The sequence below is a fragment of the Symphalangus syndactylus genome, chromosome X (assembly GCF_028878055.3).
Source record: "Symphalangus syndactylus isolate Jambi chromosome X, NHGRI_mSymSyn1-v2.1_pri, whole genome shotgun sequence".
NCBI classification, from domain to species: domain Eukaryota; kingdom Metazoa; phylum Chordata; class Mammalia; order Primates; family Hylobatidae; genus Symphalangus; species Symphalangus syndactylus.
The window spans coordinates 79,457,387-79,475,466 of NC_072447.2; the positions used below are offsets into that span (position 1 = coordinate 79,457,387).

General features: G+C 43.2%; 1 protein-coding gene across 1 annotated transcript; it reads left to right on the forward strand.

The window, feature by feature from the left end:
* Positions 1–8,782: 8,782 nt before the first annotated feature.
* On the forward strand, positions 8,783–9,236 carry LOC129476099 (large ribosomal subunit protein P2). The gene has a single exon (XM_055268692.1). It carries the CDS (start codon positions 8,853–8,855, stop codon positions 9,198–9,200), a length of 348 nt encoding a protein of 115 aa, XP_055124667.1. The 5' UTR covers positions 8,783–8,852; the 3' UTR covers positions 9,201–9,236.
* The last annotated feature ends 8,844 nt before the right edge of the window (positions 9,237–18,080 follow it).

Sequence of the window (18,080 nt, forward strand, 5' to 3'; positions counted from 1 at the left end):
AAGCCACAAATAAATGGAAAGCTAACCCATGATCAAGGATTGGAAGAATCAATATTGTTAAAATGTCCATACTACTCAAAGCAATTAACAGATTCAATGCAATCCCTATCAAAATTCCAATGCTAGTTTTACATGCATAGGAAAAGCAATCCTAAAATTCGCAGCGAACCACAGAAGACTCCAGTTACCCAAAGCAATCTTGAGCGAAACGAACAAAGCTGGAGGAATCACAACCTGATCTCAAAATATAATAAAAGCTAGAGTAATCAAAACAGCATGGTACTGGCATACAAACAGACACATGGACAAATATAATAGACTAGAAAGAATTAATGCATTTATGGTCAAGTGATTTTCAACAAAGATGCCAAGAACACACATAGGGAAAGGACTGTCTCTTCAATAAATGGTGTTGGGAAAACGGAATATCCACATGCAGAAGAATGAAATGGGACCCTTGTCTCATATCATACACAAAAATCAAGGCAAATTGGACTCCGGATTTAAATGTAAGACCTGAAACTGTAAAACTACCAGAAGAAAACATAGGGGGAAACATCCATGGCATTGATCTGGGAAATAATTTTTCTGCTATGACCCCAAAAGCGTGGGCAACCAAAGAAAGAATAGAGAAATGGGATCACGTCAAACTGAAAGGCTTCTGCGCAACAAAGGAAACGATCAACAGAGTGAAGAGGCAACCTACAGAATGGGAGAAAATATCCACAAACTATACATCTGATAAGGAGTTAATATCCCAAATACATAAGGAACCCAACTCAATAACAAGAAAACAAATCACCTGATTTTAAAATGTGCAAAGGATCTGAATAGACATTTCTCCAAAGAAGACATACAAATGGCCAACAGTTGTATGAAAATGCTCGACATCACTTATCATCAGGGAAATGTCACAATGAGCTATCACTTCACACCTGTTAAAATGGCTATTATCAGAAAGATAAAAGAGAACAAGTGTTGGTGAGGATGTGAAGAAAAGGGAACCCTTATACACTGTCGGTGGGAATGTAAATTAGTACAGCCACTGTGGAAAACAGTATGGAGACTTTTCAAAACACTACAAATAGAACTATCCAGCAATCCCACTACCAGGTATTTATCCAAAAGAAAGGAAATCGGTATATCAAAGGGATACCTACACCCCCATGTTTATTGCAGCACTCATCACAATAGCCAAGTCATGGAATCAACCTAAGTGTCCATCAGTGGATGAATGGATAAAGAAAATGTGGCATATATACACAGGAAATACGATACAGCCACAAAAAGAATGAAATCCTGTCATTTGCAGCAACATGGATGGAACTGGAGGTCATTATGTTAGGTGAAATAAGCCAGGCACAGAAAGACAGATACCGTATGTTCTCACTCATATGTGGGAGGTAAAAAAGTTGATCTCCTAGAGGCAGAGAATAGAGTGATAGATATGAGAGGCTGGGAAGTGTGTGTGGATTGGAGGAAGGGGGGTTTGGAAGAAGAGAGATTGGTTGACAGGCATAAACATACAGTTAAAAAGGAGTAAGTTCTAGGCTGGGCATGGTGGCTGACACCTGTAATCCCAGCAATTTGGGAGGCCGAGGTGGGCAGATAGCATGAGCTCAGGAGTTGCAGACCAGCCTGGACAATATAGCGAAACCCTGTCTCTATGAAAAAAAAAAAAAAAAAAAAAAGTAGCCCTGCATGGTGGCATGTGCTTGTTGTCCCAGCTACTCAGGAGGCTGAGGTGGGAGGATCGCTTAAGCCTGGGAGGTTGAGGCTGCAGTAAGCTTTGATCACGCCGCTGCACTCCAGCCTGGGGTGACAGACTGAGAGCCTGTCAAAAAAAAAAGGAATAATTTCTAATGTTCAACAGCAGAGTGGGATGACTACAGTTAACAGCAATGTATTGTATATTTCGAAATAGAAGAGAGGACTTGAAATATCCCCAATACTAGGAATGAAAAATATTCCAGGTGATGGTTACCCCAAATATCCTGAACTGATCATTACACATTCTGTGCACATGACAAAATATCACATGTACACCATAAATGTGCAAATCTTATGTATCCATTAAAATTAAAATAAAAAATTATCATAGCACTATCATTTGGTTTAGTAATCCCACTACTGGATAGATGGCCAAAGAAAATGAAATGAATATGTCAAAAATATCTGCACTTGCATATACATTGCAGCACTGTTCACAACAGCCAAGACGTGAAGTCAAACTAAGAGCCCATCAACGGATGAATGGGTAAAGCACATGTGTATGTGCACACACAATAGAATAGTGTTGAGCATTTTTAAAAAAATAAAAGGAAATCCTGCCATTTGTGGCAACATGAGTGAATCTGGAATATATTATGTTGAGTGAAATAAGGCAGGCGCAGCAAGACAAATACTGTATGATCTCACTGGGGTGTGGGATCTTAAAAAATCAAACTTTTTAGAAACAGAGAATAGAATGGTGGTTACCAGGGTCTGGGGCTGGGGAGGATTGGGGAGATATTGGTCAAGGATACAAAACTTCATTTAGACATGAAGTCTAAGTTCAAGAGATCTATTGTAAACATGGTGACTATAGTTAATAATAATGTATATTTGAAAATTGTTAAGACGGTAAATTTTAAGTGTTCTCACCACAGAAGATGAAAGGTATGTGAGTTCATACATATTGTAGTTAGCCTAATTTAGCCATTGCACAATGTATACATATTTCAAGTAATCATGTTGTACACTATAAATGTATACGATTGTGTCATTAAAAATAAACAAAAACAAAATACAAAGAAATGAAATAAATTCCGTTTGTTCAATAAAACTGATGTGATACTGGTGAAGATGTGCAGAAACTGGAACCTTTGTGCACTGTCGGTGGGAATGTAAAACGGCACAGCTGCTGTGGAAAAGAGTATGGCGGTTACTCAGAAAACTAAAAAGAGAATTACCATACGATCCAGTAATTCCATTCTGTGTCTATATCGAAAAAATAGAAATCAGAGTCTCAGAGATATTTGTACATCCCTGCTCATAGCAGCATCATTCATGAGAGCCAAGAGATGGAAGCAACCCAAGTGTCCACTGACGGATGAAAACAGAAACTAAATATGGTCTGTTATTTGGCCCTTACAATGAATTATGATTTGGCCTGTGAAAGGATGGAGTTCTGATACAGGCTACAATGTGGATAAAACTTTAGGACGTTATGCTATGAAATGAGCCAGTCACAAAAGGACGAATACTACATGATTCCGCCTATACACGGGATCTAAAATATTCAAACTCAGAAACGGAAGGTAGAATGGTGGTTTCCAGCGGCTGCGGGGCAGGGGAAAATGAGGAGTTGTTTAGTGGGTATACATTTCAGTTTTGCAATTGAAGACATGCTGGAGATTGGTTGCACAGCAATGCGAATATACTTAACACTACTGAAATGAAAACTGAAAAACGCTTAAGGTGGTACATTTGATGTTACCTGTATTCTAACATAACTCAATAGAAAAGTGGTGTAATTTCTGTCTCGAGTGGGTGTTGGGGGTGCATGGCAACATATTCAAGCTCATGTACAAGGCGTTTGAGGTCGGGGCATGGAAACATACTGAGGCACTGTTTGTGTGTGTTATTTGTGCATGAGAATGAAACTCCTTGACCCTGAAAACAGGACGGGGAGTGAAGTGTGTGGTGTGATAAGGAACTCTGAAAACAGCCTCCCGAGAATGCGGTTTGAGTGCTTTTACCAGGCCCCAGGGTGTCTCACGACCCGATCTCAAAAAGGCCATCTAGTGGATGTTTGTGGTTTAGCAAGCCCTTTCGATAAATACTTGGCGGACAGATGCTGGGGCGGAGTCTCTTAGAAGAGCTGTCTCCGGCCCCCCTCAGCTGGAATTGTCTGAGAACTCATTCTTGGCGTTCACTGCAAGCTATAAGCTCTGCAAGTGGTACCCCCGACGTGATCGCCTTGAAGTTACGCGTGAAGGAGGAGGGCTCATTACTTTTCGGGGAATCCTGGTAAGGGACAGTCCTGACTCTCATCAGGAGGACGGGACCCATGCGTAAACTATCGGGGGTTGGGTTATCGTGGGTCAGGAAATGACCAAAGAACAGAAAGTATTTTTTAAAACAGTGCAACAGCTACTTAAGGCTATCCAGTGCACTGTAGAGCCTGGAGCTCTACACAAGCTTATGCTTTTAATTTGGCAGAAACGCCCTTGGTTTCCTGATGAAAGAACCTTAGATTTAGGGTTATGGGAGCAGGTAGGTCGCTGCCTGAAAAGAGGATATGAGCAAGGTCATTTTACTAACGTTACTATTTTGACCACCTGGGCGCTGGTACGCTCTGCCTTGTATCCTCTTTATCTGCCAGATCGCGGTTAGACCGCCCATTATCTCCATGTGCACCCCAACCTTACTAGCCTAAGGTGGGCAAAGGAGTGTGGAGAGGCCTGGAGTACAGAGCCCTGGAGGAGGAGCCCACTAATAAGGGGCGCTCTCCCACAGCCATCTATTAAATGCTAACTAGACTGAGGGGGACGAGCTCTGCCAGCTGCTGTCATCTTCAGAAGATAGACGCAGCAGTAAGGAATGTTTGTTTTGCTTTTTTACAAAATGTTTAAAAACACTGTGGCTAAGAAACTTCAAAGCAGACCCTGTGCTGCATGTCTGCTCCTCCCCTGAGCCTCTCTGCTTGGGGGTGGTAAAAATAATAAAAAGCCCAGTATATTTTCGGTACCTTACCTAACATGGTTGGCTGCAGGCGTAGGTGGCCTAGAAGATAAGGGGAGTGTTTTTCTCCCAGCCTGTTACCTTCTTGCCTCCAGGCTCCGCGCTTCTACACACAGTTTACCACCTGGTCATTCTCCGGCCTCTTACTGACACTTGTACTCTTCCTTCCTTCCTTTCAGGGTAAGGACAGCAACAAGTGGCAGGCTATTAAAAAGAGAAGCTGCCTAAGGGGCCCAGAACGAATAAAAAGAAACCGGCCACAGCCCTACTTTCCCAAGCTCACTTCTAAGACATTCCAGCTAAAGGCTGATGCAGGAAAATGGCTAACACCAAAGGACATTTTAAAAAGCTTTTTTTTTTTTTTTTTTTTTTTTTTTTTTTTTTACACACTTAAGCTAACTCAATGCAGGTTTATTATCCTGGCGACTTGCAGTCACTTTCTAATGACTTTCAAGGGCCAAAATATAGTAAAAATCACTTAAAATATCCATCCTTTCCATGCCTTAGTTTAACAGGTAGGCTTTATCTTTTGCCATTTCGGTATTTTATATGTTACGTACCTGTCTCATAATCCCTCTAAACTTATACAAAAGACTACAGATATAATAGCTTCTCTTCTCATAAAAGGACGCCAGCGTTGCAAACGTCCAGCTGTCAGATTAAGACCCTGCTACTCTCTTCCTACCTTTAAGCAAGGAACAATTTCACGCTCTCTTAGCTTGCGATCTTGATTGGCAAGTAGCAATGGCTGACTTTATTGGTAATATCAGCTTTCATTTACCAGCCTCTAAGCTCCTGAACTTTTTACAAACTGTACCTGTTTAATTTGTATCTATTGTTGTCTCTGAGCCTTTACTTCATGCCACCACTGTCTTTACAGATGGTTAAAAATAACCCCAAAACTGAAAAAGCAGCTATAGTGTGGCAAGATGCCATGCAGAACTGGCAACACAAAATCCAGGAGCGTTTTAAAAACTACGCAACAGGCGGAATTAGGTGCCCTGATATTGGCCTTACAAACTTTTGCTCACCAAGACATAAATATAGTTAGTGATTCCGCTTATGTGGTGTGTTGTATTACTCATTTAGATCTTGCACATGTGCAGGGCATTACTAATAAACCCCTATTAGCTTTGTTTCTTGCAGCGCAAGAGCTCCTCTGTGCCTGTCGTCACCCTCTTTACATCACACATATTCGCCGTCATTTTGGGCTGCCTGGTCCTTATCAGAAGCGAATGCTTGGGCTGATGCTCTGGTACGACCACAGATGTGGTTTGCAAATTCTCCTGCTTTTTTGCAAGCTCAAGCTGATCATGTTGTTTTTTCATCAGAATGCCCGCAGTCTTAAACAACAGCTTCATTTGACACTTACTCAAGCTTGCATGATTATTAAAACTTGTCCTAATTGCCAACAGCATCCCCTTTCCCCCTTTTCCTTAGGGCTTGGTGCCAACCTACGAGGTCTGGTGCCTAATGCTATCTGGCAAACTAAGGTTAATGGGTATCCACCCTTTGGACGTTTTAAATTTCCCCATGTTACCGTGGACACATATACAGGCCTAATACATGCTACCTCCCAGATAGGAGAAAAAACTAAAGATGCAATCGCTCATTTGTTTAAATCTATTATAACCCTAAGCCTTCCACACACTATAAAAGCTAATAATGGACCTTCCTATCTTAGTGCTCGATTTACATATGCATTGCAACTTTGGCACATACAACACAAAACTGATATTCCTTATAACTCAACCAGTCAGGCCATTGTTAAACGAGCTCATCAAACTCTTAAAGCATATCTTAATTTAAAAAGGAGGGGGGGAATATGGGGCTCTCTTCTAGAGAACAGGACCAGTCGTTGGAGAACCAACCAACAATGATGGTGATGACTCGGAAGGCACCTGACATTACCTGGGGACAGCTAAAGAAATTGAATCAACAAGCATCTATCCGGCTTGCCGCCGTGGAAGCCCCTGCAACTGCAGACAATCGGTTTCTTACATATCTGGCGGTTATTGGGGAAACTTCTGAGAAAGTAAGACAGACATGGATGTTGGGGTGGCGGGTAATTCTTGTCCTTTGCCAAGTGGGATCAGCTCAAGAACATGTTTATTGGAGTCATGTTCTAAATCCCCCTGTTTTTAATGTTATTACATGGTGGGATGCTGACCCGCCTTTGTCATCTAATGATACTTCTTGGGCAGGAGGCCGATGGATGCCTCTGTCTTACCCCGTAACTGAAAATTTGGGATGGATTCAACTTAATTACTCCTTGATTTTATTGTCTAGTAATCCCCCTCTTTGTTTTTCCACAATAGCACATGATAAGTGTGTTACTCTCATCCCTCCGGAGTATCTTTACTATCAGCCTAAAAGCGATGCTAGGCTTGCAAACCTGACCTTTATTTCTACTATTACCACTAATCTTACTGAGGTCTCTAATGAAGCTACACAAGTGCCTGATCTTCCTATATGCCGTCCGAGTAGGGACTGGCGATAAAAGTTTGAGGCCGTCCAGTGGTCGCCGTGCAGACAGCCTGCGCCACGTCAAGGGCCTCTGTTTGATAATGGCACCTTACTTGATTGGGGTCCCCATGGTAATCTTATGTCTGCAAATCAGACTATTGGATTTGGGAGTCCCTCCAGTAGTTCTATTACCTAGTCAGAGTATGGGCTTTCAGGACCAATATTACAAGTGAGAGGGAAACAAGCTTTAAGCCCTGCTCGTACCCAAATTTGGAGATTAGGATTTCCTTTTTTTGAATGGGTTCTTTCACATGGTGAGTATACTACTGGCGGTGGCAACCATACCCTCTCTTTGCATAATAATGTTACTGACACAGTCCTGATTTGTACCACGCACCCTTATATACTTTTGTTTGGGCAAGGTGTTCCTAACATAGAGCAAAATCAATCCTTTTATAGTATTAAAGTCTCTTCCAGTAGTTGGTATGCTACGTGCTCGTCTCATCGAAGCGTTACACAGTTGGATATAACCTATGTCATGATCTTAAAATGGCGTGCAGAATTGTGGCTGCCTGTAAATTTAACCTGGAGCTGAGGAGGAGATTCCACCCTGCAGCTATTTAGAAAAGCACTATCTCATACTCGAAAAAATAAAAAGTTTCCTGGCCACTTTAATTGCCTTTTTAGTCTCAGCTATTATTATATTAGCAACTGCTGCTACTGCAGCTGTCTCTCTGACAGAATCTATTCACACAGCCTCAGTGGTGAACCACATGGTATATATAATGTTACCCATGAATTTCAAGAACAGGTAAATATAGATAAAACCATTCTGTCTCGCCTGGAGGCTCTTGAAGCCGCTGTTGAATAACTGGGGAATCAGCAGCAGGCATTCATTATCCATCAAAATTTACATTGTGATTGGCAATATAATTCTATCTGTGTCACACCTCTGCCGTATAACAGCTCCCAATATGCTTGGGAGAGAGTGAAAGCACACCTGCAAGGGGCTTATCATGACCATTTGTCTTCTCAAATTTCCATTCTTGAGTGTGAATTAAAGAAACACCTTGAAGAATGGTCGCAGCAATTACAAACAAGTATCCTTCAGCAATTACAAGAAGGCTTTCAATGGTTAAACCCGAACACTTGGTTGTCTGGGTTAAACGTACGCATTTGGGTGATGGCCGCTGTACTTATTCTTTTTTGTATCTGTTTGCTAGGCACTTGCAGATGGCTCTGTGCTGCCACCCGACGCATCTATGACCAGGGAAGAATCATGGAAGCTTACCTTGCACTGGATGACCAGCACGCTATAAGAATTAAAGAAGGGGGGGATATGGGGGGTGCACGACAACATATTCAAGCTCATGTACAAGGCGTCTGAGGTCGGGGCACGGAAACATACTGAGGCACTGTGGGTGCATGTTATTTGTGCATGAGAATGAAACTCCTTGACCCTGAAAACAGGACGGGGAGTGGAGTGTGTGGTGTGATAAGGAACGCTGAAAACAGCCTCCGGAGAATGCGGTTTGAGGGCTTTTACCAGGCCACAGGTGTCTCACGACCCGACCTCAAAAAGGCCATCTAGCTTTTCCTTCCTGACGCCACCGAGGTCGCACGCGTGAGGCTTCTCCGCCGCCGCCGCAGACTCTGCCGCGATGCGCTACGTCGCTTCCTACCTGCTGGCTGCTCTAGGGGGCAACTCCTCCCCCAGCGCCAAGGACATCAAGAAGATCTTGGACAGCGTGGGCATCGAGGCGGACGACGACCGGCTCAACAAGGTTATCAGTGAGCTGAATGGAAAAAACATTGAAGACGTCATTGCCCAGGGTATTGGCAAGCTTGCCAGTGTACCTGCCGGTGGGGCTGTAGCCGTCTCTGCTGCCCCAGGCTCTGCAGCCCCTGCTGCAGGTTCCGCCCCTGCTGCAGCAGAGGAGAAGAAAGATGAGAAGAAGGAGGAGTCCGAAGAGTCAGACGATGACATGGGATTTGGCCTTTTCGATTAAATTCCTGCTCCCCTGCAAATAAAGCCTTTTTACACATCTAAAAAAAAAAAAAAAAAAAAAAAAAAAAAAAGAAAAAAAAAGGCCATCTAGTGGATGTTTGTGGTTTAACAAGCCCTTTCAACGAAGACTTGGCGGACAGATGCTGGGGCGGAGTCTCTTAGAAGAGCTGTCCCAGGCCCCTCTCAGCTGGATTTGTCTGAGAACTCATTCTTCGTGTTCACTGCAAGCTATAAGCGCTGCAATGGGCCCTGAAAAAAAATATCGATACTACGAAGACTCCCATATGTATTTCTTCAGCCCAGAGCCAGACCTTTGTCTACTCAACTTCTCCACGTGGATACCTAATAGGCATCTCAAATTTAAATATCCAAAACCAAACTCCTGACATTAAACACAAGAAGCAAGAAATATGAACATATTTTCTGATTCCACTAATATAAAAGTACATAACAGTCAACACCAAACCATATTATTATTATTTCTTGAATTGAACTTTTAAGTTCAGAGGTACACGTACAGGTTTGTTACATAGGTAAACTTGTGTCGTGGGGGTTTCTTGTAGAAATTGTTTCATCACAGGCCATGCGCGGTGGCTCACGCTTGTAATCCCAGCACTTTGGGAGGCCGAGGCGGGCGGATCACGAGGTCAGGAGATCGAGACCACGGTGAAACCCCGTCTCTACTAAAAATACAAAAAAATTAGCAGGGCGTGGTGGCGGGCGCCTGTTGTCCCAGCTACTCGGAGAGGCTGAGGCAGGAGAATGGCGTGAACCTGGGAGGCGGAGCTTGCAGTGAGCCGAGATTGCGCCACTGCACTCCAGCCTGGGTGACAGAGCGAGACTCCGTCTCAAAAAAAAAAAAAAAAAAAGAAATTGTTTCATCACCTGGTGATTAAGCCTAGTACCCATTCATTATTTTTCCTGCTCCTCTCCATCCTCCCACCCTCCACCGTCCAATAGGCCCCAGTGTGTGTTGTTCCTCTCTTTGTGTCCCTGTGTTCTCATCGTTTAGCTCCCACTTATAAGTGGGAATATGCAATATTTGGTTTTCTGTTCCTGCATTAGTTGGCTAAGGATAATGGCCTCTAGATCCAACCATGTTCCTGCAAAGGACCTGATCTCGTTCTTTTTTATGGCTGCATAGTATCCCATGGTGTATATGTACCACATTTTCTTTATCCAGTGTACCATTGATGGGCATTTAGGTTGATTCCATGTCTTTGCTATTGTGAATAGTGCTGCAATGAATATACACGTGCATGAGTCTTGATAACAGAATGATTTATTGTATTCCTTTGGGGATATGCTCAGTGATGAGATTGCTGGGCCGAATGGTATTTCTGTCTTTATGCCTTCAAGGAATCACCACATTGTCTTCCACAATGGTTGAACTAATTTACACTCTCACCAACAGTGTATAAGTGTTCCTTTTTCTCTGCAACCTCACCAGTATCCTTTTTTTTTTTTTAGTTTGTAATAATAACCATTCTGACTGACGTGAGATGGCATCTCATTGTGGTTTTGATTTGATTTCTGTAATGGTCAGTGATGTTGAGTGTTCCTTCACAGGATTGTTGGCCGCATGTATGTCTTGTTTTGAAAAGTGACTGTTCATGTGCTTTGCCCACTTTTTAATGGGGTTGTTTGTTTCTTTTCTTGTAAACTTGTTTAAGTTACTTATAGTTGCTAGATATTAGACCTTTGTCAGATTCATAGTCTGCAAAAGTTTTCTCTTATTCTGTAGGTTGTCTGTTCACTCTGTTGGTAGTTTCCTTTAGTGTGCAGAGCTCTTTAGTTTAATTAGATCCCATTTGTCAATTTTTGCTTTTGTTGTAATTGCTCTTGGTGTCTTCATCATGAAATCTTTGCCCATTCCTTGTCCAGAAAATGATTGCCTAGGTTGCCTTTCAGGGTTTTTATAGTTTGGGGTTTTACATTTAAGTCTTTAATCCATGTTGAGTTAATTTTTGTATACGGTGTGATATAGTTTGGCTGTATCCCCACCCAAATCTCCTCTTGAACTGTAGCTCCCATAATCCCCACGTGTTGTGGGAGGGATCCAGTGGGAGGTAATTGAATCGTGGGGGCGGATTTTTCCTGTGCTGTTCTCGTGATAGCAAATAAGTCTCATGAGATCTCATGGTTTTATAAAGGGCAGTTTCCCTCTGCATGCTGTCTTCCCTGCCGCCATGTAAGACACGGCTTTGCTCCTCCTTCGCCTTCTGCCATGATTGTGAGGCCTCCCAAGGCATGTGGAACTGTGAGTCCGTTAAACTTCTTTTCTTTATAAATTACCCAGTCTTGGGTATGTCTTTATTAGCAGCAAGAGAACAGACTAGTACCTGGTGTAAGAAAGGGGTCCAGTTTCAGCCTTCCATATATGGCTAGCCAGTTATCCCAGCACCGTTTGCTGAATAAGGAATCCTTTCCCCACTGCTTGCTTTCGTCAGGTTTGTCAAAGACCAGATAGTTGTAGGTGTGGGGCCTCATTTCTGGGTTCTCTATTGTGTTCCATTGGTCTCCGTGTCTGTTTTTGTACCAGTACCATGCTGTTTTGGTTACTGTAGGCCTGCGGTATAGTTTGAAGTTGGGTAGTGTGATGCCTCCAGCTTTGTTCTTTTTCACTTAAAATTGCCTTGGCCATTCAGGCTCTTTTTCAGTTCCATATGAATTTTAAAATAGGTTTCCTCATACTGTGAAGAATGCCAAAGGTAACTTAATAGGAATCACATTGAATCTGTGAATTGCTTTGGGCAGTATGGCCACTTTAATGATATTGAGCCTTCCTATTCATGAGCAGAAATGTTTTTCCATTTGTTTGTCACATCTCTGATTTCCTTGAGCAGTATTTTGTAGTTCTTCTTGTAGAGATCTTTCACCTCCCTGGTGTGGTGTATTCCTGGGTATCTCGGTGTGTGTAATGATTATGAATGGGACTGTGTTCCCGATTTGGCTGTCTGCTTGACTGTTGTTGGTGTATACGAATGTTAGCGATTTTTCACATGGAGTTGGTATCCTGAGACTTTGCTGAAGTTGATTATCAGCTTAAGGAGCTTTGGGGCTGAGACTGTGTGGTTTTCTAGATTTAGGAACATGTCGTCTGCAGGCATACTGTAGTATTAAAAGAATGTAATATAGGACATAGGACAGAAAAACATAGAGAAAAAAGAGGAAAGAATGATCACAAATGTGAACGTGCTGGTTTCCTCTTGAAGGAGGAATGAGGCTGAGATCAGGCAGAGACACCCCAGGAGCTTTGGGGAATGCTGGCGGTGTTCTCCTCTGTGACATGGGGGTGTTTCTGTAGAGGTGCCTTTGATAATCACTTATTAAACAACACACACATATTGTGAAGTTCTCTCTATGTATGTTACGTTTCAAAATAAAGAGGGGCGAAATTGCTAATAACAAATAACACACATTTGTAGTTAAACACTTCTCACAATCCACAGACCTGGAAATGACTGATTAGTTTTCTGCATGTGTAGTTTTCCAGTTTTAAGAATGTTCTACAGATGGAATCATACATTATGTAGCATTTCATATTTGGTGTCTTTAGCACAATCAAATACATATAAGACCTCTAGAACTGCAATGTACTCTTTCTTGACCTCAGTACTCAATACGTGTTTTCATCACTTCACAATAGTTCATTCACAGTCGCTTGGTTTTCTAAACTTGTATATATGTGTAGTATGCTTTATAAATATCATATGATAGTTAACTTTATGTAATTTGTTATATCTTGGTAATGGACTTTTCTTAGAAATGGATAGTATCCCTAAGAATACCCTGTACATTTCCATTGCCAAAAAAAAAAAAAAGGTATTCCATCATATGAGTATACCACAATTAACTGATATAAACTATGAAGGTAAAAATTTGCATTGCTTCCCCTTACTGTTGTTGCCTTAATTTCTTTTTCTCAGGTCCTAAGTCGTCTGCCTCTGAGAATAAGCGGATGGGGAGGTGACAAATCTCCCATGAGAAAAATGTACCAAGGGCATAGGGTTCCAGCACAAAATCACAAATTCTGAATGAAAACTTACCACCCAAATATAAAATATTTACCAAAACATCGAAATTAATATCACAATTATGTAAGCATCATTCCTATGATGTTTGGTGAAATCTATGAGAATTTGAAATCAAGCTATCACTATCAATAAACTGATATTAGTACTGGCAAGGAGATCTGCTATAAGTAGAGAAAATAAAATTTTGGTTATCCTTCTGGTTATAAAATACTTACCTGTTTAATGCAATGTTACTTCCCTTAGCACTATTGTTTTGTCTGCTTATGGTGCCAGGCAATGTACAGAAAGAAAACGTCACAGTTTTTGTGCATAGTTTAATAAATGATTATCCAGTGCACCTGTATGGGAACGCTCCCCTAGGTCCCAGAGGAGAACACTGCCAGCATCCCCCAAAGCCTCCTGGGGTGTCCCTGCCTGAGCTCACCCCCACTCCTACTGCAAGGGGAAAGAAACATCCTGACTTTTCTGATTGTCCTTTCCTTGCTCTTATCTATGGTTTTATACCCTAAGTATGCATTCTTCAACAAGGTAGGTTAGTGCTGCCGGTCATTTGAAGTTATAGGAATGGAATCATTAAACATGTCCGTGTTGTCCCTTGCTTCTTTCCCTCGATGTTATCTTTGTAAGATTCGCACCTATTATTCCATGGAGGAGTACTTTGTACTTTCCCGTTGCTGAAATAGTATTCCATTGTATTAACATACCACAATGTATTCATTCCGTCCCATGAAAGTTGTGATTTTCATTGTTTCCCATATTTGAGACTGGGTGATTACAAAAATACTACTCATAAACCCTTGTTGGCACAAGTAGAGGAGTCCTGAGAGGGACGTGTAGGCTGCTAAAAGCATGTATTTAAAAGAAGATCGCAGACAATTAATGAGAAAACGTTCGAAAAAGAAGCTCAACATAAGACCAAGGAAAGTAGAAGGAAGTCATCAAGGTAAAAGCAGAAATCAGTGAAAGTGGAAACAAGCATAAGGATCACAAAGCCAGAAGTTGGGTGTTTGGAAGAGGAATGAAATCGGTAAAACTCTTGTGAGACTGGTCAAGAAAGCAAGGGAGAAGGGCACCGCTATCAGGAAAGAAAAGGGAGAAATAAGCACAAACGATGTTATGTCCGTTCTCGTGTTGCTATATAGAAATATCCAAGACCGAGTCACTTATAAAGAGAAGAGCTCATGGTTCTGCAGGCTGTACGGGAAGCGTAGCGGCTTCTGCTTCTAGGAGGCCTCAGGAAACTCGCAGTCATGGCAGAAGGCAAAACAGGAGTAGGTACTTGTTACGTGCTAGGAGCAGGAGCAAGAGAGAGAGAACGGGGGAGGTGTCACACTTTTAAACGACCAGACTCATGACAACCCACTCGCGACCACGGGGACAGTACCAAGTGGATGCTGCTAAACCATTCCTGAGAAATCCAGCAATAATCCAGTCAGCTTCCACCAGGCCCCACCTCCAGCATTAGAAGTTACAATTTGACATGAGACTTGGTGGGGACACGGTTCCAAGCATATCATATGCAGACATCCAAAATATAGAAAAAGGATGTTGTGGGGGAACTGGATATTCACACAGAGTGCCCATGCAGTAACAGCACATAGCTAATTAAATACAAAGAGAAGATGGCACCTTCACAATGGGGTAATCTGGAACAGCGCCCTGAGCACATGGTCAAGATGAACATCACCAGTCATGAGACAAACTGATATGGAGAATCTGCTGATGTCATGCACCGAGAAGGACAGCAAGTCTGCTATGCAGTAGTCCTGCCGAAAGTGTTAAACCCACCTGAATCTAATCACAAGGAAGCCATTCGACAAACCTACGTTCAAGGGCTTCCTGACAACGACTGCACTGGTTTAAAGCAGACTTTAAGGCGGGCGGATCACGAGGTCAGGTGATCGAGACCATCCTGGTTAAGACAGTGAAACCCCGTCTCTACTAAAAAATACAAAAAATTAGCCGCACACACGCTTAGAAAAAAAAATATAAGCATGCACACACGCTTAGAGAAAGACGGGGGTGCAGGATGGAGGAAGGGATGAAGCAAATGTGAGAAAATGGTAACAAGTGGAAGATGCAGTCGAAGAATATACCTACGGGTGCCCTTGTGCTTTCCCTGCAACTAACTCTCCTGTGGCTCCAAAATTTAAACAAATGCAATCTGGGATGAAGGGGGCATTATGGACCATTTTATTCCAGTCAGTTTGAAAACAATGAAAAAGGTCACCAATTGCTAGGAAACCAAACCCGCCAAAACTGACACAAGAAGGCACAGCCAACCTGAACCGTTCCAGAATCATTACAGAAAGACATCAGTAGTCAAAGCCTTTCCACGAATGAACTCCAGGATTCACCACCACATTCTGACAAACATTCTAGAAATACATATCTTCCATTTTACACAAACTCGTGCAGAAAATTGAAAGGGAGGGGCTAGGCATGGTGGCTCATGCCTGTAATCCCAGCACTTTGGGAGGCTGAGGCGGGTGGATCACGAGGTCAGGAGATCGAGACCATCCTGGCTAATACGGTGAAACCCCGTCTCTACCAAAAATTAAAAAAAAAAAAAATTAGCTGGGCGTGGTGGCAGGCGCCTGTAGTCCCAGCTACTTGGGAGGCTGAGGTAGGAGAATGGCGTGAACCTGGGACGCGGAGCTTGCAGTGAGCCGAGAGCATGCCACTGCACTCCAGCCTGGGTGACAGAGCGAGACTCCGTCTCAAAAAAAAAGAAAAGAAAAGAAAAGAAAATTGAAAGGGAAGAACAATCCTGCACTCACCATATGAGCTTGGCATAACCTCGATACCAAATCCTGCAAGGACACCTAGAGAAACATTGTAGGTCAGTCACATGCTCATGACATAGAAGTAAAAATTGGAAGCAGAATCTTAGCACATAGAAGCCTACAGGATATAAAAAGGAAAATACCTAATATGGCATGACTGATATTGGCTTCATCCCAGAAATACAATCTTAACTTCTCTTCAGAAAATACAATGATATAATTCTCCACATTAACAGATTCGGGGAGAGAAACATGCTCTTCGTAGTCACAAAAGGTATTGACTAAATGTCAATTTCCATTTGAGATGTATTGCTGACAATTTTTTTTTCTAAAAAGTCAGGACTATTGGGCTATAACTTACACAGAAGTCTATGAGATCTTGTAAATGCATATGGCTGTAAAAACACCAGCACAATATATATAGATATAGAGCATCGCCATCCCCCCCGCCCAGGTTCCCTTACGCCCTCTTGTAGTGAACTCCTCGTCTTAACCCTCAGACCCTGGCAACCATCAATCTGTTTTGTGTTCCTAGAGTTTTGCCTTTTCCAGAATGTCGTATAAATGGAATCACACGGTATGTAGCATGTGCATTTGGCTTCCTTCAGAGAAAGACACTCAGACTGCAATTCCCTAAAGGGCAATGTACCGTTTCATAACCTGGGTAGTAGTTATCTGGCTTGATCACCTTATAACTGTTTGTCAAATGGCGGACTTCTGAGTTATCCCCGTGTGTGTGTGTGTGTGTGTGCACGTGCGTGTATGTGAGAGAGTGTATGTGTGTGTGTGTATTATGTTTCAAACATATAATTTTACATTTAACTGCCTCTAACTTTTATACGTTGGTGAGGGTTATTAAATGGCAATTATTAATACTTAAAGGAAAGTGAGTGATTATTGGAAAAGTCAGCAGAGTGGTTTCCTCTGGGGTGTGCAAAGGGGGAGGTAGTTATCAGGATGGGGCAAACAGGAGGGTCCCAAAACCCTGCCAACGTTCTGTTCCTTGCTCTGCATGGTAGTGACCTGGACTTCAACATTGCACAACCACTTGGGTGCCGTTCACGCTGGATCACGAGAATGGAGCACCCTAAAATCACACAGATAAGAGTTTGCTCGGCCACCCTGGCGGCCACAGCCTACGCGGCCGTACCTGGCAAACGCTGGTGTTGGCCTCATCCTCTGAGGAAACGCATGATGAGAAAATGTGTGGGGAAAAGGAGGAGTTCTTGGGGTGGAGGTTGAGGACAGATGTGCATGAAGTTATCTGAGTTCACCCAGGATTGTGTTCCAGGCGGGCTAAAGTTCATGGCTGTTACCATGACCACTATGATCCTACGATTGCCATCTCACATCCCCGTGTGCGACGCCCTGGGCCTCCGCCACAGCCTGGAAGGCCACCCTTGGGGACTCCGGCTGGTGGGCGTGTGCGGAGACTCACACACCTTCGGCCCTACCTGGAGTCTGAAGAGGAGATGCTCTTTTTTGCCCAGAGAGTAAGAGGTCTCATATGGAAATGTACCTGTGGCAGCCCTGGCACCGGGTGTAGGTGGGATTCTGCTCAAGGCTCCGCCACTGTGGCTGCATCAAGGGCAGGCACGCAGCTCGCCAGACCTCCGGAGACTGTCTGAGCTGAGTGGCAGGACAAGTCAGGAGGGGGTCTAAGGCTCTCCAGGCCGGACCCCACATTCCTCTTGGTGGGAGAGCAGGATTGAAGGAAAAGACAAAGCGGGACACTGAATGAGGGGAAGGGCTCGACCTCGTCCTCTCCACTGGGGCCCAGGTGGATTCCTCTAATCCGAGGAGTCTCGAATTCTGCACTTATTTCCCCTAGAACAAGAAGGCTCCACCCTACCATGGCCTGGCGTGTACATGTTACAGCTCTATTATTGTGCAGGAGATGGTCTGAATATGGAACCGAGGTGGTGTGCTGAGACGCGGGGCTGGCAAATCCAGCCACTGGGAGATGGGTTCACGCCTTCCACGACTCCATCCACAGGCTTCTCCCCTTCCACACCCTGTCGACCATGGCCCATGCCCCCCGGGGCAGTGACTGGGGCT

Excerpts from the sequence above, each read along its gene's own strand:
- LOC129476099 (XM_055268692.1), top strand. The coding sequence starts at position 8,853 with ATGCGCTACGTCGCTTCCTACCTGCTGGCTGCTCTAGGGGGCAACTCC.